Source organism: Hippocampus guttulatus, chromosome 8 (assembly GCF_054856545.1).
Source record: "Hippocampus guttulatus isolate MCC_2025c chromosome 8, RoL_Hgut_1.0, whole genome shotgun sequence".
Classification (NCBI taxonomy): domain Eukaryota; kingdom Metazoa; phylum Chordata; class Actinopteri; order Syngnathiformes; family Syngnathidae; genus Hippocampus; species Hippocampus guttulatus.
Window position 1 is genome coordinate 23,446,777 of NC_141268.1, and position 24,720 is coordinate 23,471,496.

The 24,720-nt window shown below is 54.4% G+C and overlaps 1 protein-coding gene across 1 annotated transcript; it reads right to left on the bottom strand.

Moving 5' to 3' along the window:
- Positions 1 to 1,170, bottom strand: id1 (inhibitor of DNA binding 1, HLH protein). The gene is made up of 2 exons (XM_086118221.1): positions 676 to 1,170; positions 1 to 581 (listed from the first exon to the last, which is right to left on the bottom strand). The coding sequence occupies exons 1-2, from the start codon at positions 1,153 to 1,155 to the stop codon at positions 546 to 548; spliced, it is 516 nt and encodes a 171-aa protein (XP_085974347.1). The 5' UTR covers positions 1,156 to 1,170; the 3' UTR covers positions 1 to 545.
- Between the last annotated feature and the right edge of the window lie 23,550 nt (positions 1,171 to 24,720).

Below are 24,720 nucleotides of genomic sequence, written 5' to 3' on the forward strand. Positions count from 1 at the left end.
TGAAAAAATAATCGTATCGTTTTAATTAAAAGAAAATGTACATTGTAAGAAAACAATATGTTCACACATCATGTGGCATTGTAATATACAATACTGTTTGTCGCTCAGGAATCTGAGAATTATCAAAAAATACAAATTTCTGGAATGATTTTTTTTTGTTTGTTTGTTTGCACAGGGACAAGAATAGAACACGCATCAGGTTCTGCTGGTTGCGCCGGACTCGTCCGGTCTCGGTCCCAGTGGCCAGCCCAGTCTTCTGTGGAGCCCAACCGCTGCTTCGCGTCTTTCTCTCTGGAGCCTCTTGAGAACTCGAGAGGCTCGGGTGACTTCTTGCTTTGTAACCTCGTCACCAGGGAGAACGTCCACGCAACGCCTCCAGCTTTTTTTTTTTTCTTCTCGTTTTTCAGGCAGTGGGAACCGCCGCCCCCCCCCCTCCTCCTCCTCCTCCTCCTCCTCCTGCACCGACGGTTGAAGGTTTTCGTGGATGCTGCGCGGGGACACCTTGGGGCGAGCCTCGTCGAAGCTCCAGACTCTCCGCGAGGCTCTTAGCGGCACATGATCCTGTCATCCGAGCAGCCATTCTGCAAAGGGAGAGCGACGATTAGGACACACCGCGACCGCACGTCGGACGCCTCGACGTCAAACGAAAAGGAGAGAGCGCGATCGCATAATCACCTCGACGGCGATGCCGGCGAGCTCCGCGTTGAGCGCGGTGAGCGGCGTGCGCGGCTGCACGCCGCCGGGCTGGTGGCGGCTCCTCTCCGGCTCGTCCAGCTCCACCTGCAGATCCCAGATGTAGTCGATGACGTGCTGCAGGATCTCCACCTTGCTCGCCTTCTTGTTGGTGGGCAGGGTGGGCACGAGCTCCTTGAGCTTGCTGTAGCAGCTGTTCATGTCCTGCAGGAAGACGCTCATCTGCTCGTCCAGCAGCGGGATCTTGCACTTGGAGATGGCGAGGCTCTGCTCGGATAAGCAGCGGACCATGTCCTCGCCGCCCACTTTGCTCTTCAGGGCGCAAGTAGATCCGACGACCTTCATGGCGGGCGCAGGTTTTCGGTCCGTACTCCCCCGACGCGCGCGCGCAAACGAGAAGAGTTGCTTTGTTCGGGCGAGATTCTCCTTCGGGCTAATGTTGACAGCTTGCGACGTCCACATGGCGAGGCGTCGCCTTTATATGGAGAGATGGCCGCCGAGGGGGCGCGGCCTCGCCGGGGCTCGGCCAATCGCGCGTCAGCCTTTGTACGAACGCGCTCGCGTGCCGTCCAATCGGCGAGCTCCTCCCGGTTATCGGGACTTCCGATCTGTTTGAGCGACGGCGTTACAAATGGAAACAAATGTGCGTCTTTTATGGCTAATATGTGGGAATCCAGCTGTCCGCTGCGAGGCTTGGGGACTCTGCAGGTGGAGATTGCCTCGGGGGCAGTCACGGGGTGCCGCGATGAGGAGGAGGAAGGAAGGAAGGAAGGAAGGAAGGAATGCATGCGCGAATGCGGCGGCTTCATTAGGCGGTCGTGGAAGCCGCCGCGGTCGTGCGCCGCCGTAGGCCGAGCGCCACAAGCGAAGCCCAAAGCTCAATTGCACTTTGGGACACTTTCACAATCTGACACCGCTCAACGAATTTTGCTTACATTTCTTCATTTCACCGATTCTGGATCTGCCCTCGTTTTTTTCTCGAGCACATCAGGTTTTCATCATGGGTAATATGAGAGGATAATATGGAATGGACTAACATATTATCCAGTCCTATTTTTGAATTGAGGGTTAAGTTCAGCAACAGGTGTTTTTTTGGGGGGGAAATCCGTTTTGCGCGAGCTTTTGCAGGTGAAAAGTACAAAAAAAAAATCAAAAAGCTGTTGTGCTAGAAATGGAAAGTTAAGGCATGTTTGAAAATCAGTGCCAAAAACAAGTTGAGGGGCCCAACGTTTTATTTTGGACAGGCGCTACAGAAAATAAGAATTTGACAATCTATACTGTAAGTAGCCCATATTGTAAGACGGTATTCTCTCCAAAAAGTAAAATCCTGCGACATATGCTTAATTTCCACATATATGTGCCACTATACACATAGACTATACTGAAACACGTGGACATGCATTGATCATGATCATCCATTTGCTGAATTTTCCAATACTGTTCATTAAAAATGCAAGAGCGGACTCGGTTTGCGCAAGCAGTCAGTGGGATTCAAGTTTTGAATATCATCTCGCTCGACTAAAACAAAACGCAACCAAGAAAAGACATCATTTAGATAACGTGACAGAGGCTAAAAACAAACGATTGGTTGAAATGAACTTCTTTCCGAAGCAACGTACTTCCTCCCCTTGGTTTCAACAGGGAAAGTGAAGTTCGAAGCTGTAAAATCAAGGTCCCCCCCCCGCCCACTGTCTTCCTTCCTCGCTCGCTCGTTCTACTCTCCCCCAACCTCTTCCGCATCGACAAGACGAGCAGTGTGTTGCTGGTGGTGGTGGTGCGAACTTTTCACAGATTCCTTCACATGTTTCTGCTGTGTGTGTGCCGAGGCTGCCATTCACTTGGCTGGCTGTGCCTTCCGCCCCACCCCCCCACTCGCGGATTGTCCAAACAAGCCCGCGCAGCGCGCAGACTGGCAGGCGCCAGCGCGGTGACGTCACCCATTCATTGGGGCCTTGACGCCTGTCTGCCTGGCGCCGCTCGGGCGGTCTCCGTGGAGACGTCAAACAAGAGCGCTGGCACCGCCATTCACCTGCGGCCCGAGAACAAACCGGCTCCGGAGCTTGCTGGCTCATTTATCACCTCGCGGCGGCCAGATGAGATGACCGCCCCCCCCCCCCCCTCCCCCGCGCGCACCTGCGAGGGCGCCGCGAGACTAGCATTTGGACACATCACTTGCATTCTTTCACGTGATCACTTTCACGTGGGCATTTTGTTGCTGTTGTTGCTGTCTTTGCCACATGAAAACACACTGTAATTTCAAACATTTTGAAAACTATAGCTCAGTTTAAATGGGGGGAAAAAATCCACCCCCCCCCACAAAATCTTTGCAATAAATCTCCCAAAAATCCAGTGACTTAATGGGTGATTTATTTTGTGCTGCGATGAGCCCTGACCTAAACCCCATTGAACATCCGTTGGAAGGAGCTGAAACACGCTGGCTGGACAAGGCCCCCGTTTTCAAAGCAGCAGTTTTTCTCGCGAGCAAGGTGCCAAAATACCCGTTGACAGGTGACAGGGTTGACACCCGTACAGCACATTTGACAATAAAGTTGTATTCAATTCAAGTCAATTCAACAAGTATCATTGAGAAGAGCAGGTATCAAAGGCTGTGCGACACGATATTTTGTTAGGGGCGCCCAGCGGCGTTCCGTCAGGGCCGCCAAGGCCTTCTCTGCTGGCCTAAACATTCTCTGAGAATAACAAATTTCATTTGTTATTTTATTTTCATAAATATGTCAACAAAATTATTCTCTGTATTCTTTACGTCATATTATTTCCACTTAGTCGAGTTATTTAAAATAACATCGAAAGCCACTCGCTAAGTAACTTATTTATTATGGTAGAGTTTAAACCAATCATATTTCAGGTAGCTTGTGTTGTCAGGTAAACTAAATTTGTTCGGGACCTTCAGATGAAACAGAGCAGGCCCCTGTGCGCTGTAAATGAACGGACACAGTCAGCTTGCAATAGCCAATCAGATCACGAGTCTGCGTTGCTGGGCCAGCTGGAAGGGCTGATTACGTCGACACTGGACGTGCGCGTTCGGTGATTGGATGAGCGCCTGCCAGAGGGAGCTGTTGCTGCAATTTGACCCAAAATGGCCGAAGGAGAAGACGTCGATCTGCTTGCAGGACTACTTTCCACACAATTTTCAAGACGGACCTTGCACTGGATTTACCAATTGAAGTTGTTTTACCAAGGCAGCAAGGAAACATCAGAGCACGGCTGGCCACTTGCAAGCTACGGTGCGTTTCAAAACGTTTGGGGACACTCGCGTAGATCTGCAGCTCAGTGAACATTCTATTTTACATTTCTTCTTGTTATTTTATTTGGTTAGTATTAATGGTCACGAAATAAAATGACAAAGATACAAAAATGTATCAAATAAATCAGCTCACCTGCGACTTATAACGGCGCGTTGTAGTCAGCTTGGTGCACTAAAATTCGTTCAATCTCAGCTGCTCAACATTTTCAGTTATTTGCTGTTGTATAGCCTATTCTCAAAATGCAAATGATCTGTTCATTTTATTTTCAAAGAATAGTTTGTTTTGTTATTGTGTGGCTGGTGTCTTATATGAAACTGCGACGTTGCGCAATTCATTGGACAGACTTGTTGATGATCACACGGCGTCATTTGGGTGCCATTTTATTGAGTATTTTTTAAATCTTTTTATTTTTGACAATATGTGTAAATTTAGTTTCCTGCTCTTACTTGTGAATGCATACTTGATGGTTTCAAATGCTCCTGAAATGAAGTGCTGCCCGACCAGCCGATATTGTGTTCATGTATGTGACGTCACCGAAGGCCCGCCGCTGGGGGCGCCATCATTTTTGCCCATTTGTGTGAAATAATTCTGCTGGTTCACAAAAAGCAAGGAAATGACACGATTAAAAAAAAAAAAAGCAAGGCCACATATTCTATCTGACTCTGTGAGCCCCATCAATATTTCCTTCCACTGCTACGCAGGTGGCCGTCAGATCTATGTCCCGCCGCGCAGAAAATCGAGGCCACTTTTTTCGTGTCTTGAGGAAACCGAGACCTGGACGGCACTACATTTCTTGAATTTCGACGAAAGCAATACGGAAGTGACGGTGTTTGGTTCCAGTAGCCCTTCTTCAACCCAAAGCAACAGTCTCCTCGTTGGGTCTTAAACTGGATATTGTTTTGAAATCGGAGCGGCGAATCGGTGCCGTCGTGGAATCAAATGGCCTCCCGGCCCCGCCTTAGCTCTCCGAGCTCCCCTGCCCCTCCGCACCTCCGGCCTACGGAGAAGACGCCGTTCGAGATCCCCCGGGACTGAGCGCGGGTTGAGAAAGGATGGCGCCTTTTGCCTTGCCGTTCGCCGTCCTCCCGCTGAACCTCGCCGGCCGTCATCTTTAAAGCTCGTCTTCCAACTCATTTTGATTCTTCGGCGTTTGACTCAACATGAGACTTGATTTTGAGTCGGACTGTTTTTGTGCTTTCTGCCGTCTTTGTTCTTCATTTCCACCTGCAATTTTGCACGTACTTTTGTCAATCGGCCTTGCTTCAGCCTGGCCGCTATTCAAAGAGCCATGACTCATTGTTTTCTTTTTAGCCCAAGGCTTTTTCTTCCTTCTGTTGCAGTAACTTGAAAAACTTCTCCCCGAGCTGCCCCCCACCCCTGCCCTGCGTCCCAGGTCGCAGCTGACGAGGCGGCGGGAGGGCCGGGCGGGCAGAACAATGGGAGCGCAACGCAGGGATTGTGGGAGAGAATCTAGGCTGGAGCCACCGTGTCTGGAGCGCCCCTCCGCTCTCCTCATCCAGCTTTTGTTCAGCTGCAAAAGCTATCGGCACTTCCTCCTGACACCAACAATAACTCCACACAGCTGGGCCCTTTTTAGCCCGTTTACAGCACATCAAGGCGAGAGGCAGATGACACCCAAGAAAAGGGAAGAAAGCGACGGAACGGCAGCGCCCGTGCGCGGCCCTCCTTGGTCGGGTTCCGTTTCCCAGCGGGCCCGTCAGATGTTTGCCCCGTTACCTCGACGGTATTTTATGTTGTGCTGACGGGCCGGCGCTTGTGACGGTCCGTCGCGGCATCCGGCGGCCGTCACGCAGCAGAAAGCCTTTTCAAGGAGCTTGTCCGTCTTGTCGGAGACGTCGTTTCAATCGGCCTCTTCGCTCGCACGCCCTCTTTATCACTTAAAGCACATGAGCGCTCCTCAACTTCAGGAAAAGCGGATGCAGGAATTCCTTCAGAGGAAATGGGACATTCCAGCACACTTTAGCCGCTGTTTTTTTTTTTTTTTTTTTTTTTATGACCGGCTGGACAATACGTCGCCGTGTTACTACTTCCCGAAACATGAAAAGTGGCCGAAGGCACGACAAGGGCGACGGGGAAGCCGGTTTTTCTTTCTTGGACAGAAAGGTTTTCGAAATGGCGTTGCAAATCAGGTTGTCTCCTCGCAGCTGTGCGATTAGTTTCCAGTTGGCGGGGCAGGCTCTTCCTGTTTGCTCGATAATGATCACACCTGCGTGCGGGTGAGCGGGCGAGTCGGGCGGCTCATGTGTGACCGGAAAGGCCTCGCGTGCCTGCGCGCGCGCGCATTGCCGCATCTCAACGTCAGCCGCTTGACGAAGGACACGGCGCGACGCCCCACCCCGGACCGGAAGTGGACGGTGAGCTTTTGCCCGCATTCCCGGAGGTGCCGGCGCACCGGGCTGCGGCTTGGCACCTCCCTCCGTAATGACTGAGGGCCGGCGGTTGGGACTCGCTTCCTGTGGGAGTCCCGCTTCAGAGATGCGTCATCAGCAGCGCAGACCGGCCGCAGCCGACCGCCGAGTGCTTTTTTTGTTTTTGTGTTTCCCCCGGCTGCTCTTCTGTGCAGGTTCCACTGTCCGCGTGCCATCCTTGAAGGTCCGCAGGTGTCCTTTGGTCTCTCGACTGTTGTGTGTGTGTGTGAGAGCGAGAGACCCAAAAGGTAGCCCCCTCCTTCCACCCCGGTGGCCATCCCCCCCCCCCCCCCCTTGCCCGGTTCCCACACACACACAATCAAAGGCCTTTAATGGCTTGTAATTAGCTCCCCATCTGCTGGTGACAGCGCACTGGTGGCATGCTAAAGCACCCATTGAGAGCGCAGACATTGTACTCTGGAATACTTTCCACTCCAGTGGCAATTGCCTGGAGAGAGAGCTTTCGTCGGGGGGGGGGGGTGCGAGCGTGAGGTGGGGGCTGAGGTGGAGAGGATGCTTGCTCGTGTTTTCTACGCTCCCGCTTTGGGGGAGGGGAATACAATGGGAGGCAGTGTTACGGCTTGTTGCCAATTTAATAACGCCCGAGTCCCTTTTGCGTCGGCCGGTCATCGCCCCCCCGCCCCGGCCCATCGCAACTTCTTCATTCTTCCGGCAAACCGTCTCGCCGGCGACATGGCACATCGTGGACGGGCGCGTGAACCGACCGTGACTTTGCAAAAGCGCCCAACATAATCCAACGAGCTTCTCCGTTGTCCTGACCGGTGCCGCGCTTTGACGGCGAACAATCGGCGCGCATGTATAGAAAGTGCACGTACGGCCGACGGAGGCCTTTTCACGAGCGGGAGGACGCCTGCCATTGAATGCTCGCCGCTTGTCGGGTCCCGCCAGTCTCTTTACCGGGACTCCAACAGAGTGCGGGTCCGCTGCTAGCAGAAGGGGGACCAGCTGTTCCCAGCTGGTGGCCAGAAGATGCCCCCCCCCCCCCCCCCGCCCCCCCTTAGCAAGCTGGTGAAGACCAAACAAATCCCAGAGGCTCTCTTAAATTGATTTGAAGACGATTCATGTTGAAACTAACTGCAACTGAAACCACGTCTCGCGCTTATAAAAAAATGGACCGACGGTAACCGTCTCGGCAAAACATTCTTTCTTTCCATCTTTGTCAATTCATATCATAAATGAACGTTTCGGCATTATTTTAATTGTCGTTTGACGAGTTTACTTTACTTTATCGAGCAACGCTTGGTGGCCGTTATTTATTTCTTCATTTTTAATCTTGCATTCGACGTACGCTCCGAATCTTAGAAAAACTCAAACTAATTAAAACGACAACTAAAAGAAGCGGTTAAAAAGCAACAAATATCACCAAACCCGCTCGAAATAAACTCATTACCAAACTTTAAAAAGCAAAGGTCAAGCCATGTCCGCGAAACCAGTCCGTGGTGTAAAAAATGTTGTCGGGGGCTTTGAGGGGACTTAACCACAGTGGCAGGGTCAAAGGTCAGGAAATGCGCCCGTACGCGCGGCGACGCCGGAGCCGCTTTGGCTTTATTTTCTTTTCACGGCGCTTGGCGCCATTCAGCGTGAGACTTGAGCTTTTTGTGCGCTTTCAACTGCGACGCGTTGATTGTCGCGCGAATGCTTTTTGCCCCCCGCGCGGCACATTGGAGACCGCCGCCGTGGCTGTCGCGTGAAGCGCTGGAGAAATACGGCCGAGTTGCGGTGAAGCGCCGAGGGCTCGGCGTGGCCCCGACACCGTTTTGGGTGCGTTTATGGGACTTTGCTGATTTGCGAGCCCCGCGCGGGATCCCGCGGCGGCCCACGGCGACGGTTGAAAAACCAGAGCCCTCCATTGATGCGTCCGTCACCCGACCCCTCTCTTCATGCGGGCGCGCAAACAAACGCCCGCCCGCCCGCCCGCAGCTGCGCGGGGGCGTCCGGTCGGCGTGGCCGTGGGGAGGGGGGCCGCGGGAGCCCGAGCCCAAAGAGGGAGCTCGGACACTGGCAGCTGCGGACCGGACAAAGCCCCATTCAGAGGGCCCGGGCCCGGGGGACAATGGCCGGGCCCTCTCCTCCACTCTCGCACCCAAAGATTAATACTTGAGACGGGCTTCCCGGTGGCAGGCGGGCCTAAAAGGAGAGCCCTCCCGTTTGTCAGCGGGCATTGTGCGCGGCGCCTGAGAACCGACCTCTTGGAGGGGCTTGACAAACGAGAGCCGCCATTGACGTTGAACAGATCGGGCCCGCCGACACTTGTGGGAGCGGCCAAATAATCGAGTTATTCGGGCCTCGGGGAGGTTTTTGTTTCGGCTCTCGACATTCGAGTCGCGCCTCGGCAAGCCGCGGTCTCCGCCCGCGCTCGGCTTTCCCGCTCTTGTTTGTTGTCGAGGTATCTCGAGGCCGTGCGAATTCCCCCGGGCGCGGGCAATCTGCTTATCCACTCGCGCGCCCTCCAGAAAGGACTGCGGGTGCGGCGGGCGATGTCGGGCGCCGCCGTGCCGTTGTACCGCTTCGCCGGCCCCCCGAGCACCCGGCCCCGATAATGTGCCGAAGCAGAGCAGCAAGCGGAGAGCCTGCCGGGTGAGATGAGAGCAGACGCCGCCCCCGTGAGCGCGTCGCAGGTGTTTCGCCTTTAGCGAGGCGGCAGTTCAGGTGAAACCGCGGGAACGCCGCCCCGCCTTCGCGCGGCGCCGCACCCGGTGCCTCCGCGTCACATGATTTCACCGCAGAATCCCGCCCGCAGGATCCGGCGCGTTGAATCGGGACTATATTTGTTTTGGCGCGGGAGTCCTCGAAGGAAAATCCAATCGATCAATCATCATTCTTGCAACCGACTGACCGATTGAGGGATTGTGCTCACCCGTGATTTGTTTTTACTGTACAGTAGCTGCAACGCGCGAGGCTTGAGGCCATCTGCCTCGTCTGCGCCGGCGTTCTGATTACCGGCCCGCCATTCTCACGATAAAGGAATGTGCCCCCAGTGAACATAGCTCGACCCCCCCCCCCCCCAATGACCCCTCGGCGATTGGAAGGGCTTCACTCTCTTTCTTTCACCACTCCCGTCGCTTGATCCGCTGCGTCCCCATCCCAAGTGGGGTCCCCCGCCCTGCCCAGGATGGCGCCCCCCCGGTTCCCACGTAAGAGACGCGCCGCTTCCAGGAATCTGCCTGTGTGAAGCTCCTCGAGCAGCAGAAGGTGCCCTACTTTCAAACTCGCATAAAGAGAAAGCCAGTCGTGTGTGTGCGTGTGTGTGTGCGCGTGCACATCTAGGTTGCGTTTATGTGAGCAACTGTGAGCGCACGTGAGGGGGGGGGGCTGCGGGATTATAAAGAGGAAGTAAATGGGAAGTCCACACTTGGTGACACAACGTGAGGCATTCCTTTGCTGCCCCCCCCCCCCCCCCCGCGATGCCGTGGCCCCGTGGCAGGGCCCTGGGAAAATCAAACAGGTGGTTTGGGGCTGGCAGGAAAGCTGGCTGGTCCCGGGGTGGGCAGGCCCGCAGCCTGCCGGGGGCTATCAAAAGCTCTCGGGCCCAGCTTTAGGCCGGCACTCTGAATGGCCCCGGGCTTCATTATCATGTGAATTCTGGGAACGGCCCCGGCCCCCCAGTAACACCAGCGAGCTGCCCATATGGCGTTCGCTTGGCAACTCGGGAGACTCGGCAACGCCCCCCCCCCCCTCCCTGTCGCCGCCCGCTCCCTCCCACCCTCTTTGCAGTTTTCCTCCTCCATTCCATCACTCTGGATATCAAAGGAGGACAAGGAGCCAGAAAACGGACTCGGCCTTTAGTTGAGGGGGGAGGAGGGGGCGGACCACACAGAGGACCCCCCCCCCCTCCCCCGATAACACATTTGCCCGCCGGGGCACGGTGGCGAGCTCGGGGCTGCAGACGGATCCAACCGTTCAATCAGTATTAAAGACGCATTCCGAAGCTCTCAATGAAGCGGCGGAATAGATCAAGATGTCGGCGGCCTCTTCACTTCAGCCGGGAACTTCTCAACGGCCGCTCGCCGCCCCGTATTCTATTCATCACTCAATCTATTCCTATTCGTAGGCTCAGGAACTGAGAGGCCGGTCCAGGTGGCCCCGTCGACGTGCTCTATTCTTGGTGATGTCGCAACCGCTCCAATTTTAAGTTCTCGTTGAAGAAAAGAAAAAAACCAAATCAAAACGGTCACATCCTCACTGGTTGCCAGGCTCGAAATGATAATATGATCAAATGAATAACCGATTTCAGTCACGGGATTCATAACCTATGGTTTCGGATGTTTAGGACATACGAAACAATAAGCTCAATAATGAATCTATTTTTAAATCCATACTGAGCAATAACATCAATTACTTTGGGAGGGTTTTTTTTTTTTTTTTGTTTGGATGCAGCTCCATTATTGGAGCTCCATCAGTAGTGGCAGAGGTCATAGGTGGCCATGGCTGCTATCGTCGCATTTTATTCTTTATCTGCTTATTATGAAAGAGAGAGCGAGAAAGAGAGAGAGAAAAAAACGACAACATTTTCCCTCTCTTGATGTTGAACCATCTGTCAGCTGCGAGGTGCAGCCCAGTAAGACCCACTCGTAAAAGTTGTCAAGGCCCATGCCCCGCTTGTTGAAAAGAACATTATCGGCACGCATAAAGTCACAGATTTGCCACTCAGTCGGGACCGGAATACGGCACCCCCCCCCCCCCCCACCTCCAAACCAGACACGTGCGGGGGTAACGGAATGGACTGTGAGCTCGTTCGAAAGTGAAAGGGGTGCAATCATATTTGCTTGATTTAAAAAAGAATCGGCTTTGTACGACTCGGCACGCGTAATTATGATGGAAATAACAGGACGCGGTTCATTTTCTCTGATTTTGAGTGTGTGAGTCTCGGGATTGAATTGGCCGGTAAAAAGAATCTTGGACATTTTGCCCCCCCCCCCCCCCCATGACGACCTTCGCTATTTTAGGAGTGTCCTCAAGGAAGAATCTGAGTTTGCTTTTTTGACTTTACGTGACACAAACAATGCAACGTCGACAATTGTTTGCGCGTCAGACACGCAAGCCAGTAAAAGTTTGTCCCTGATTTTTTGGTCTTTTTTTTTTTCTGGCTCATTTGTGCTCTTTTGGCAAGTTCCAGCCAAGGCTTCCCGGTCTTCTTGGCGCCGAGCGGCCATGCGGTGTGGCCTGTGTACTCGATTGCGAGGTCCCTTCGCAGCCGCTCTCTGGAGGTTGTCGCAAATGTCGCCGAAAGTTGTCGAGGGGTTGAGGGTCTTTCTCGACAGCGCTACAGCTCTCCAACCGTTTCTCTTGGTCTACGCATTCAACGTATGCGACTTGGTGCAGCGGCGGGTTCTTCCTTGGCCGGAGCAGTCCAAACGGTCGCCCATGTTGGCGTAAAGAGCTCAAGGACAAATGTTTTGTTGAAATCTTCCAATGAGATTTGAGACGTGTATTCACTGAAGTCTGGCTGCTAATTGATTTGACGCCCTCAATGCGGATGGCAAGTGCGGCTTTTCGAGCGACGCCTCGATTTTTGCCTCGTTCCAGAATTGGACAGGGAAACGGCCGCCGCGTCGCTCCCAAGTAGCCGCAATCGGTCACGTCTGCAGGTGTCCGGGCCAGAGAGCGGCCCCCCCTCCTCCGCCTCCGAGCTTCCGCGTATCGGCGGTGGCCGCCATGTGAAGTCGACAAGCTCACGAGTCGTTTGCTTTTCCTGGCGCGAGGGAGATGTCGCCTAACGACGGAGCAGGAATGTCGCTCCGGCTGCTGCCGGTCAGCCACCTGTGCTGAACTGCGGGGGGGGGATGACGAGGAAGTGCGTGCGTGCGTGCGTGTGACTGCTCTGTGTTCTATATGTCACATGATCTCATGCCCATGAAGAAACTTTGGATGACTTTGGCATTGTTCATTGTCCTGTAAATTGGAGTGTGTGCGCGCGCTTGCGTGCGGGTGTTTGCGGTGTGTCGCGATCACTTTGTTTTCGTTTAGTTCAAGGGATCGGCTTACTTCGCTGCGTACACCTGTGTTGAGGAAGACAAAGCAAAAAGACGAGAGAGAGAGAGAGAGAGAAGTGGAAGTGAGGTGAAGGTAGATTGTGAAGTTTGAGGAACTCTGCCGGTGATTCATGCGATCGCACGCGCAGCAGCAGCAGCGGCGGCATTGCGCTCCCTCCGCAGCTGCACGGGTCACATGCCGCGCGATATGATTTCACCACATCTTCCCCGTCCTTGGAAATTCCTTTTTTTTAACAGCAACTCAGCCCCTCCCCTCCACCTCCTCCCGTCAGCGCTGCGGGCCCGAAAGCGAGGCAGGTGCGCGGCTTAGTCATCCGTCCTTTTTCCAAACCGGCCGTGAGCTTCGGCGACTCGTTACTCAGCTGGAAAGTTTTGACAAAAAGAGCCTCGCGAGATTCATTTTTATCAAGCGCTTTGTTGTCGCGCCGCACATAACCGGCTCGCTTTGAGGTCAAGAGTCAGCGGAGGGCGGTCCCCTTCGAGGATGACGACTGACTCTGCGCTGTTATTTTCCGCCGCAACTAGCGGAAGCCCCAACGTTGCCGAGTTCTGAAAAGAAAAAAAAATGTGACCGTGAGCGCAGATGTTTGCCCTGCGATTGGCTGGCAACCGGTTCCGGGCGTCCCCGGGATAGGCCGCGACCCTCCTGAGGAGAAGCGGATCGGAAAACGGATGGGCTAACGTCACCGGAAAAAGAACCAGGTTCCAAGTAGCAAAGCGTACGCGGGCAAAAAGGCTCGGCTTAAGCAGAACGAGGGCTGAGACGGCAAACGCAAATAATGACACCACCCGCCGGACCGGCGGAAAGCAGCAGGCAACAAAGTGCGAGACAACGAAGAGCACCCGGCCGGTCCCCGGTGCCTGCGTAAGGCACCGGGGACCGGGGCCAACCAGGAAAACAAAGTGGCGCAAACCAAAAAACAACCAGACCACCGAGGCACAAGGCTGCCGTTGCTTTTTGTCTTTTTCCAACCCCCCAAAAAGTCCAGGTCAGAATTCCGGCAAAGTACGGGATTGATAAGCGGCATCATAAGAGTAGCGCAGTCTTGCTCACGGCTTCACGCTACCCAGCCCAAGCCTTCGCCTTCGCCTTCGCCTTCATCTTCGCCTCCGCCGACCATTTATTCAAAGTCTCGCTGTCGCTCTGGTGTTTTGTTCCACTCCAGCTGTTATCCAGGGGAGCATCTGCGCGTTCCCACCCAAGATGACGTGTGCGCGCGTGCGTGTGCGTGATTCATCCCGCAGCTGCCCCCCAACCGGCTGCGGCTTTGTCGTCGGTATGTTGGGCCCGCTCTGTTTACAACGCGCCGCTCGCACTCATGGAAACTCCAAATCTTGCCAGGTGAAATCGTCCAAGAAACGGGATCGTTCCAGCTTGAGCGATCTGCGCTCGGGCGGACGCGAAACACGCGCGCGTAATGACGAGACGTCAACGCGAGCAAAAGTTTGCCGTGTCACGACGTAACGGAGAGTTTGGCGTTCGCGTTGAAAAGCCGCGGCCGCATTTCGGCCCGTGGATCTCCATTCGCCGTGATTCCGAGACGCCGAAGCGGTTAGCCGTTCCGGCCGCGCTATGACCGACCCGCGGCGAGATACGTGAAAGCGAACAAAAGGACGGGCCGACGTCCGTACGGATGGCGCGGCGGATTCCGCCGGCGCTCGGGGATGCGCGCCGGCGTCGGCGCTTCCGTTTCCGATTGATTCAGTGGCGTCGAGAGCCGCATTGTCGTCGGCGAGCGTTGGCATTTCGAATCCGCCCTCTCCGCACGGGCGCGCGCACATGGGAACCCTCCAAAGGGGCGGCGAGAAGGGCCATCGAACGGACGGCGGCCGAGTGAGAGAAGGAGAAAACGAGCGGCGCGGATTCCTTTCTTTGGGGCCCGAAGAGATGGCTTTGCCTCAGATGTTGGCTCTTCTTCACAGATGCTAATGGCGCACTCTTAGCATAACAAAGCGGTGGAAGTGAAAGAAGCTAAAGCGCCGCTTTCTCAAAGAAGCCAAAGCCGGGCTTTTCTTGTGGACCGACGCCCCCTCGGCTCTTTGTGCTCCCGGTGAAAGGGCCGCGCGACGCCGAGGCCGGGCGACCGCCGAGTCGACCGAAACAACGCGCCAGCCGGGGGCCGAACGCCGAAGCGGCCTTTCTGGAGCGCCGGATCCGACGTTATCGGCTTTGGCTTTCCGAGCCGGGCCGAATTACGTCTGTTGCCGGAATCCGAGCCAAATGTTATGACCGCGCGGACCGGGCTGACTCCGAGACGCGCGGGTCCCGTCTGACGAGCGCTCGCACGCGGGCCTGAAGCGTTCCCGGATGAACGGCGGCGTGACCCTGACGGGGCCTCGGCAGATACGCTTCCAAGGCCCCGATAGGGCCCGATAAGGAGAAGGAGCGCGGCTGCTTTCGCCGCTTTCCTTTATCGGGCGAGCATGAGCAGAGTCGGAGGCAAAGGCCACGCGGGAGGACGCCGAGATACGCCGCGGCTCGCGCCGGCCGCTCTGACGCGCCGCCGCTTCGTCTTATCGCCGTCTCGGTGTGAAGTCAAAGTGGTCTCGGGTGTCATTCAGACGTCTGCATTTTTGCATCATGAGAACTCGCTGGGGGTGAAGACGCGCGGCCGGCGTCGCGCTCGCCGTCTTTCTCTCCGCTCGTGTCGACGACATACGCGGCATGTTGCGCTCGCCCCGTCGTCTCACCGCCACAAGATGAAATGCGATCGACGCTTGGCCCGTACAAGCGCTCTTGCCTACGTGTTTTGTTTTGTTTTTCGGTTGAAGGTTTCTTGTTTTTCCGTATGACGGTCTTACCTCGTTGACAGTTTCGGCTGTCGCTTCGGCCTTCATCGGAGCCGAAATTGTCAGCGAATTTATCTCTCTACCCCAAAAAGACCTTTGTCTGGGGAAAAAGGAAACTTTTATCCCATTTTTTTTTTTTGAATGAATGTCTTAGCGGTGCCGTCCTCATTTCCTTGCGCTAAACAACAACAAAAATGTCGAGGGAGTCTTTTCAAAATGCCGCGCGCACGTGACGGAGGAGTGTGTATGCACCGCGTTTGCAGTGCTGCGGTGCGCGAGGGAGCCGACGGGGGCGCACGTTTGGAAGAAAAGTCCCGATGCAGACATTCTGATGGGACTTTTCCTCAAGTTCCATTCAAGGTGATCTATTTCTTGATTGCGATCCGATGTTCTCTGCCCCTCCGCAAAGACCCAATATTGATCCAAGGACCGTCTTTAGATCAGACGCGCCGTCCAGAAAATCGTTGACTTCACTTGGCCTTTAAGTTCCCTAACGTGCAATTTTGCAAACGTTAACCCCCCCCCCTTTTTTTTTTTGTATTAGCGCTCATGTGATTTCCTGAAATTGCCATTTGCAATTGAAGAATGGTGACACGGTTTGAATCCGAAACATCGCAAACGGTCAGCCCTGGAACAGCAAAGTCACAGTTGACAAAGTGCACCCCAATGATGATGTTTGACTCCATTAGCAGCTCTCACGTCGTCTTCCCTCCCACCTCCCCCCCCTCATCCCACTTTATGCAAAAGACGTCCGTCCGTCCGTCCGTCCAGGTGCGACGGCGCCACGCCTTCTATTTACATGCAAAATGAGGGCTTAAAGTTGTAAATCTGTGAACACAGGTGTGCGTGCGCGGGGCGCGGGAGGGGGTGTTGTCACCGCAGCCACTAATCTGCCGTCGGTCGGCTTGGGGGGAGGGGGGGGGGGGCGCACGAACGCCGCATTTGATATTCTAGCGAAACGGATGGCGGGAGAGGAACGGAAAGAGCTGCGATCGCGAAGCAGCAAAAGAAAGCGCAAGTCTCCCAGGCGCGGGCCTGCGTTGACTCGCCGTCCGCGCGTGGGCTGAAGGAAATGGTCGGCGGTGGCACCCGCCGCCATTTCAAGCGGAACGCCTGGCGCCGCGGCATCGGGCTCATCGGCCGCCCGCGCCCGTGCCCGTGCCAGGCGGCTTTTTCTAAGCGCCCGCTAAATGACACGCAGCTGGGCGGCGCGGAGACAGATGTCCCCGCGCCCGTCATGTGCGGGGGCCTAATCTCTCGCCGCCTGGGTTTTTTCCCCTCCCTTTTCCTTCTCTCTCGCATTCTGCCGTTTAGCCGGGCTTCCACCCTTCCTCCGCCCCGGCAGGATCCAGACTTTGTGGAGCCGAGACTGTAGAAGAGGGAAAAAAAAAAAAGTATCAAATCACTTCCTGGAGCTGGTGCTGACTTCCTTTGCTTTTTGCGGGACTTCCTGCGCTGCCTCCGTGATCGGGCCGGTTGGCGCTGACTCTCTGGGAGCGACATCCTGATGCACAGACAGCTGCGCAGATAATTCTCTCCTTCTGCTTTTGTCAGGAGTTTTTTTTCCCCTTTCTTTCTTTCTCCACGGACTTGGTTTTCCCTCTGTGCTGAATTGTCCATTTACTACGCTGTGCAGCAGGTTTCATTTCATGAATTGGATCTTTCGCACTTATGTCGGCGTCTCTAAAGAGCCAACTCCAGATGCTATATGACGACCTCGACGGCAATCTTTTTCTTTTGGAATATCCGCGGCTAATTTTCCGGGTACGGCGACGGTTACTGCATTGCGGCCGCGAGTTGAGAGCTCCTTCTCGCCAACAAATTGCCACCGCGCAAGTCCATTTCTACCGCATTTTATTCTGGGCGAGTCAGGTCGGAACGGGCGGCCACCGGGACTTTGCGAGGAATGCCATCACACGACACATTTGTGATACGTAACTTTACACGTGTGATGACTTTGCCCATCAATTATCCAAAAGTTGCAAGCGCACGTTCCGCAGACACGCTCGTCAACGCCGCCTCTCACAGTTAGGATGCGTTGTTCGTCCGCGGGGGCGGCCCGGTAGTCCAGCGGTTAGCACGTCGACTTGGCAGCGCAGAGGTTCCAGCTGCGGCCTCCCCCGTCTGGAGTTTGCATGTTCTCCCCGGACCCGCGTGGGTTTTCTCCGGGTACTCCGCTTTCCTCCCGCGTTCCAAAAACGGGGCACGGCAGGCTGATTGAACACTCCAAATTGTCCCAAGGCGTGAGTGTGAGCGCTCATGGTTGTCGGTCTCTGTGTGCCCTGCGATTGGCTGGCAAGCGGTTCGGGGTGTCCCCCGCCTACTGCCCGAAGACGGCTGGGGTCGGCTCCGGCACCCCTCCTTCATCGGTCCATCCGGCGAGGACCGATGAAGCCACTGCATATGAGAAAGCGAGGATCGCAACCGGATGGATGGATGAAACGCGGCTCGACCGGAATGGTTTGTCAAGCGAACACGCGTGCGCGGACCCGCCTTTCGAGAGGGACGCAGCATTCACTAAACACAATTTTCCTAACCCACGTTTAGGTCTTTCGTTCGACCGTTGTGTGATTTGATGAGATTCGAAATGTCGGGCGAATACACGCTTCTGGAACCGCATCGGTGAATCCGGTCATCCGCCGGATCCCATTTGACTTTTTTTTGCTCGAATCGTGAGCCGATTGCCGGATATGTCGGAAAAGGGTTGAATGCTTTTGAAAAAGGGACACGTGACGATACGTTTGTTCTCAAGGACACTTTGTGAACGAGGCCCGATGTTGAATTTGCGTTTGAGGCAGCAGTCGCACTTGATGGCCTCGTATGTGAAAACAAATCAAAGGCGGCAATCGATGCGATTCAAGAGCCGCGCATTTGCCGATTCATGTTTCTTCCCCAAAAGTCCGGCAAAGCATGAAGTCTCCTCATCTAGAATCAAGCGGGCTCTGTTTTTTTTCTTTTCCGTCTAAAAGGAGATGCTTTAGGAAATCCCAGGGATGAATGTGTAATGATCTCGAAATAACCTAAAGCCCCCTTCACCCCCCTCCCCCCCTTCTCTGTCCTCCCTCCCTCCCTCCTCCCCTCGCTGTCCTTTTTTCTCCCCTTTTGGGAAACATGCCTTTCCCAGCTGCACGGCCCCCACAGCAAGAGGCCAGGCCAGGAGCACAGCTGGCCAGACTTGGTGGAGCCAGTCGACAGGCGCATGGAGCGCAGCCCGCCCAGGGCCCGCTTCCTCCACAAACATGCCCAGGTGTGGGGCCTCCGAGCTGGGCTTCTGATCTCGGCACAGCACACTGTGTGTTGCGTGTGTCTTGTCGGGAGGCATGATAGGATGAGGGATCAAGAAGGCAGAAGGGGGGGATACGCTGTGTCTGTGTGTGTGAGTGAGTTCGGGGAAAGGGAGGGGGAGGGGGGTCGTCCCTGCCGAAGCTGTGTCAACATTGCGTGTTAATGTGTTTTAGTATGTGCATCTGTATCTGCGTGTGTTTGCATTTCGGGAAGCGGGGGTCACTCCTGGGGTAGACGGTGGGTAACAACAATTACCGCAGCGCTGGAGCCCGATTGTGTCTGGGTTGTTTGCGCTGGCCGCCGGTGGCCGCCGGTGGCCGCCGGTGGCCTTGTGCCCGGAGAGAGTCCAGAATGACAATACGCTGCTAAGATACATTGGCTAGAAGCAACAAGTAATCACCTACATTAAAAAAAAAAAAAAGTCACGTCGGACACTTGTTCATGCTGAGCCGTGGCCTTCGATGAAATCACTCTTATGATCAAGCACAGCTTGTACCAGAGCAAATCCATGTCACTATAGAAGCACGTTGCCTGAAGTGACCCTCATTGGGTTACGACTCCCACCGGCCTGCTTGCCACCCCCCCCCCCCCCCCCCAAAAAAGCATTTGTGAATTCCGAGATCAAACTCTCCCAAATGCACCAACAGGCGCCGGTACACGAAAGGTGGCGTCACGGGAGGCGTTTGCACTGAGCTCACATCAGATAAGGCCAGGCCAGACGGCCTGAGAGAAGCTCTCTGAGCGGCTCCATCTGCACAGTCGGCACCGGGGGAGATGTTCTCGCCTGCGGCCGTCTCACACGACGACCGCTGGCCGGGCGGCTGATGCCGGCTCGTTTGCGGCCCGGCGCTGTTACTAATGAAGTGGAGGGACCCGAGGCCTTCTGACCGACTGCCCTGTCTCTTGCGATCCCCCCGTCCCCCACTCGGGAGTGCTTGACACACGCTAACGGTGTCCTATCTGTCCCCCGACCCCCGCACAATCACGGATGGTGTAGGTGGCCCCCTTGTGGAGAAACGCCGCCGCATGGGTCTTTGGCGCTCTTCACGGTCAACGGCTGAACGCCTGGTTGAGGCTTTTCCGTCTCAGGTCATAGCAGTCGTGCTTCAAGTGTTATTTGTGGAAGCATCTCATTATCAGCTCGGTGTTTCTCGCATGCCACTCGCCACTTGCAAAGGCATTGCCTGTCACCAGCCTGACAGTCGCTGCCACTCTGTGGATAGGAACAAAATAATGACGGCCCGTATTGTTTTCAAACAAATATCGCCAACTAACTGGCCGTTCTGAGTGCCAAACCATCAAAATGTTTCATCGTCTCGGCGTTCGGTACGATTACCTACAAATTGACAAACTACTCTCGTGTGAAAATCAAGCGGAGGATGTTGCTGCAAAGAGGGGCCGCCTTGCAATAGCTGCAGATTTTTACGGGGTGACATTTTGAAAATTTGACATTGCGAGAGATTTTAGCAAGAAGAATTGAGCACAAAATTCTTAGTTGGAAACCACCTGCGCTGTGGATCAAAACGATCAACTTCTTGATGGCCCTCGGGTTTGTCGTTGCGCGGTCGTGCGCCGCGCGCCCGGCGATACTTTTGCAAACTATGCGGCGTGCAAATGCCGTCTGATAGCACCGTGACAAAGTCTGTCATTCCATCCCACAAAATAATAGCTTGCGTACCTTTCTCGTAACAATGGCAAATTCACTGCCCGCAAACGTGTACGCCATCTCTCAAAGAAAACGGGACGCGCGCACAAGCTCGACGTTTCCTTTGAGGGCTCTCAAGAGGGCCGATGGGGCGCGACCGCGATGTCATCAGTCGGTGGCCATTCCATCCGGGTTCATTTGAGGACTGTTAAGAATTGCTTGTCCGGTTGAACGGAAACGGAGCAAAATGAGGTCAATACCGTGATTGTCCAGGGCTTTAGCGCCGTGAATATTTTGTACAGAATTCGTCGAATCGGCTAACTTCTCGGTCTCCTTTGAAGTCATTATTCCGCCATCTCGTCGACGGTAGCCCGCGAGCGTTGCAAAATATCTCGCATGGGCCGTCTTCCTTCCATTTCCCGTCGCGTAAGCTGACGGTCGACTTGGAGACGTGTTGTTCTGCGCTCCCACCGAGCAGAGGTTAAAGCCTAGTTAACCTCTCGTGTCCGGCACAATTCCACAAGCTGTCAGCTTTTTTTTTTTTTTTTTTTTTTTTCCAGGAGCGCCCCCCCCCCTGGGGGTTTTCCAGCGCCTCGACGCCGGGAAAGCTCTCGATGTATCTCTGCGGCCGCTATCAACACAATCAAAGTGCTTGAACAACCTCAGTGTCCCACAAATGGACACAGAGGGCCTCCGCGTGAGCACCGCCGCGACTGCGATCTCACGCCAAGCAAGCTTCCAGGATATTTGCCATCAAGTTTAGGAGGATCGGCCGGGATTAGTGCGAGTGTCTCATTGTTTTGCTGGTTGCGCCCGGGCGCAACGGCAAAGGATGGCTCGCTCACCTGTTCACACAAACGCACTCATCGGCATTCCGACCTCGGCGTCTTTCCCCGTGCTCACCTGTTTGCTCGGAGGACGTCTACACCCCGATCAGTTTAAACACAGCGGCAATGTTTCCACGCTACCTGTTTGAACAGCTGAGCGAGGCGTTGATTCTCACACTTTGCACAATAGCGCAGGCCCCGGGTTCGCGGGACACGCCGTCGCGTGCGCGGGGCCTCGTCCCGCTCCGCTCCGTTCCCCGGATGCGTTGACTGCCGAGCCTGCGAAAAGACATTTTCTCCCTCCTTTAAAATAGCTCCCCGATGGCACTACAATGAGAATTGCGGCTTTTGTAGCGCATGCTTGCGGCCCGCATTGCTCGCTATATACGGTGCGAGCCCTTCGGTCCACCGTCTAATTATGTGTGTAGGGATCGTGCGCGCACACTCGCCTCCAGCAGGAATCTGTAATTGTGCAAATGTGCTCTGTTGGATATGAAGTTTGGGAAGCAGCGAGCTCTTGAAGGAATGCCCTGGTGCCAGTGAGACTGCGGAGCAGGGCAGCGGCGGATGAGCTGCGGCGCAGCTATTTAAACGAGGAGCGACGGCCCTCTCTGATGTGTCGGCAGCTGCGTTCCGCCATCGGCCGCGTTCCCGCTCGCGTGCGCTCGTGTGCCGTAAACGGGCTCATGCGCATATTAGCGACCGCGGGCAAGTTGTACTGGGCAATAGCGTCGGAACTACCTGCGAACGATGGCGATTTTTAAAACGAATCCTTTCCGTTGTTTATTTGAAAACGGGGGCGCTTCCTGTCGAGAACTAAGCGCTAAGAAGAAACTTTTCGGGTCAAGTCAAAGGCGGGTTTCTGTTCGGCGAATGTAAAGGCCAGCCAATAGGCGTAGTTATGTCGGAGACACGATGAGCCACGAAGGAGTTTCCTTGTAGTCGATCTCAAACGTACACAAACAACAAACAGTATGTTTTGTTTGGTGGGAGCCATAACAACATGGAGGCTGCCCTCAAAACTTGTTGCGCTGCTGCGCTTGAGCTAGTTTAGCAAAGAGCCCGAAATTGTCAAGAGGCGCCCCGCCGATTCGGCCAGAGATTTTGCCGAAGCGTATCTGGTTCAATTCTTTGAGACTGCTTCTTTGTGTCTTGTCGCGGCCATTTTGACATTCATCGCATGTGGAGGGAAAATGAAACGGGCGACGCGCAGGTTATGCATGACTGCGCGCAACTGGTTCTGCCTGTCCTCGTACGAAAGTGCGTCCGTGATGTTTGTCAGCCAGCTGGCAAGAACGCTTGACGCTTCGTTTGACGCGCGTGAGGAGTTTGTCACCTGCGTCCTCCCAAAACACGCTAGTCGTGGCGAAAATGCCGATGGTCTTCTAGAAAATACCGTTTGGCACCGATGTCTGGTTAGCAAGTGCCTGCTCCGACGGTTTGGCCGGCGTTCTGTGAAAGCGCCGTGTCAGTCCACTGTTGCTGTCAAATGGCCAAAAGAACCCCCATTTGATCCCGAAAATCAGTCAAGGCTGAGTTTCATCTGAAATGGCAGCAAGAGAGCCATTTGGGGATAAAATTGAAGACGGCGGGCTCATTGGCGTCTTTCTGTCGCTGGCCGGCCGCATTCGGGGGTCCGCGCGGAGGGGTTTTGCGGCTGCGGTGCGGCCCGAGGCCGAGCTGGGCTGATTTACAGGCGGCGTGGGGACATGTGCCGGGGCTACTCCCAGAGCGGCCCGGCGGGGGCCAACGCGGCCGCTCCGCCGCTGCCTGCACATCTGGAGTCTAGACTCGGTGGCTCTGCCGAGCGCCTCCCTCCCTCCTTTGCTCTCCACATCCACATGCCTCCGTCCCTCAGCCTCAGCCGCCCCGCCTTCATCTACCGTTTGCGCCGCTGACGCTCCCCAATTGAAATAGAAGAAGAACTCGCTTTGCCTCTCTTGTCGTTTTATTCTCTCACCCTTCTGCCTAATTCTTGTCCAAAATGAAGCGTGAGCCACGACATACACATGTGGAAGGAATCACGGAGGCGATTGTTATTGCTCCCTCCCAAAGCTGAAAAACACATCTGGGTTTTGTTGTGTTTTTTTCTTGCCTTTTAGTCTCTCATACATCGGAGGCCTTGGCGAAAGGGAAGCGACCGGTCGACACAAGCGACAATATAGCTCAGTGACAACAAACATTGGACGCCTCCCTTTAGTTCATAAGAGATGCGTTCTCGTCCAAATGACGGAGACACTCGGCTTGACACGGTGCGATCTCTTTGGAATTGTGAATGACCTTTCAAAATGTCCTCGCCCAGTCCTCTGTAAACAACGCAATCACAATTGATCACATCTACACTCCGCAATGTTTACAGAAGGAACAAAGTGTTGAGAGCGTCACTACTGCAGGCTTACAGCGGGCTCCTTTTTTTTTTTTTTCCCCATGTAGCTCGATTTCCTCTCCAAATAACAAACATGCTTTTTTTTTTTTTTTTTTACAGCTACCTTCACCCCTCTCTTATTCACAGCCTGCAGGATAAATGGTGGCGTTCAGCTCCGGGGTGCTTAACAGGTCATAAAAGGCAGCTACGTGATACTCTTCAACAAGGCATGAACCTGTGTGGCTGCTCGCCTGACTGTCGCCTGCCGGCCTGCCCCCTTTCCTCCCCTCAAATGGAACAAATTATCCAGCTGCTGGGGTAAAACAAGGTAATATTCATTTTAGGAAGAAGGCGAGAGAGAGAGAGAGACAAATACAAGCAAAGAAAACATCTGGAGAGCAGCGCTTGGTCTTCGCCCTTTCTGGAAGCCATTAGAACACAAATAGAGTTCCTAGTTTGAATGGTCTTCTCTCACTTTTCACATTTAACACGAGTGGAACCTTTGCACATCACCTGTTCCAACTGTGGCTTCCACGCTGCTCTTTCTCTGCGCTCAAGGAAGTGCCAGTAGGGATCGTAAGAGGTGGAGAGATAGTCCTTGTGGCGCGTGTACATGGACAGATTCCGTTTGGATTTATCCAACGTCGCTGAGATGTTTTCATCCGACACCTCGAGTGTTTCCTTTATGTCGGCAGAGTTCAAACACAGAACAGGCTTCCCTTTCATCAGGTGACCACCGGGAGACCGCGTGTGGCAAACCTCAATGATTTGCACATGCGTCTCAACACGATGAAACACATCCGCTCATTCACGTGCAAACGATGACGATACGACGCAGGAGGCCTATTGTGAGTTACTCGGTTCGGTGGCCGCAGTGAGAAAGTGCAGCCGCTGGGTTGGGAAACCACGAGTCTCATCCACGAAGGGCAGCTTCCACCACAGAACAAATCTATGGAGAAAAGAAAGAAAGAAACCAAAAAACAGCACTCGGCAAATCCTTTCCGTTTTTTTTGTCGCCGTCAATCAAAGATGGCACTTCCGAATCCTTTTGTCTCCACCCGCGAGCACGCACGGGCTTGAACCTCGTACAACGGTGAGCTAGCGCACTGTTGCGCGCGTGCCACTTTTCCACCCTCGGTGCCATCCTCAAATAGATGCAGGCTGTCAGACGGAGTGATCGTACTGTTCTGCTCAAAAATTGCACGCTAACACACAACGATGTGTGTCTGACTGAGAAATGTCGTTCGTGTCCGTACATAATGAGCCAGTTAACGTGCAAAGACGTCACTGACAGAACGACAGCGGTGGTTCGGGAAACCTCTTATTATTATTATTATTATTATACATTTTTTCCCCAGCTTTGAATTGCAAGTAAGGAAAGCGTGTTTTAACGTGTTCTCAGCAAT

What these genes read in the sequence shown, in the direction of transcription:
- id1 (XM_086118221.1), bottom strand. Translation starts at nt 1,155, where the DNA reads ATGTGGACGTCGCAAGCTGTCAACATTAGCCCGAAGGAGAATCTCGCC. An exon ending in TCGCCGGCATCGCCGTCGAG is followed by an intron (nt 582 to 675) that starts GTGATTATGCGA and finishes CTCCCTTTGCAG; the next exon opens with AATGGCTGCTCGGATGACAG.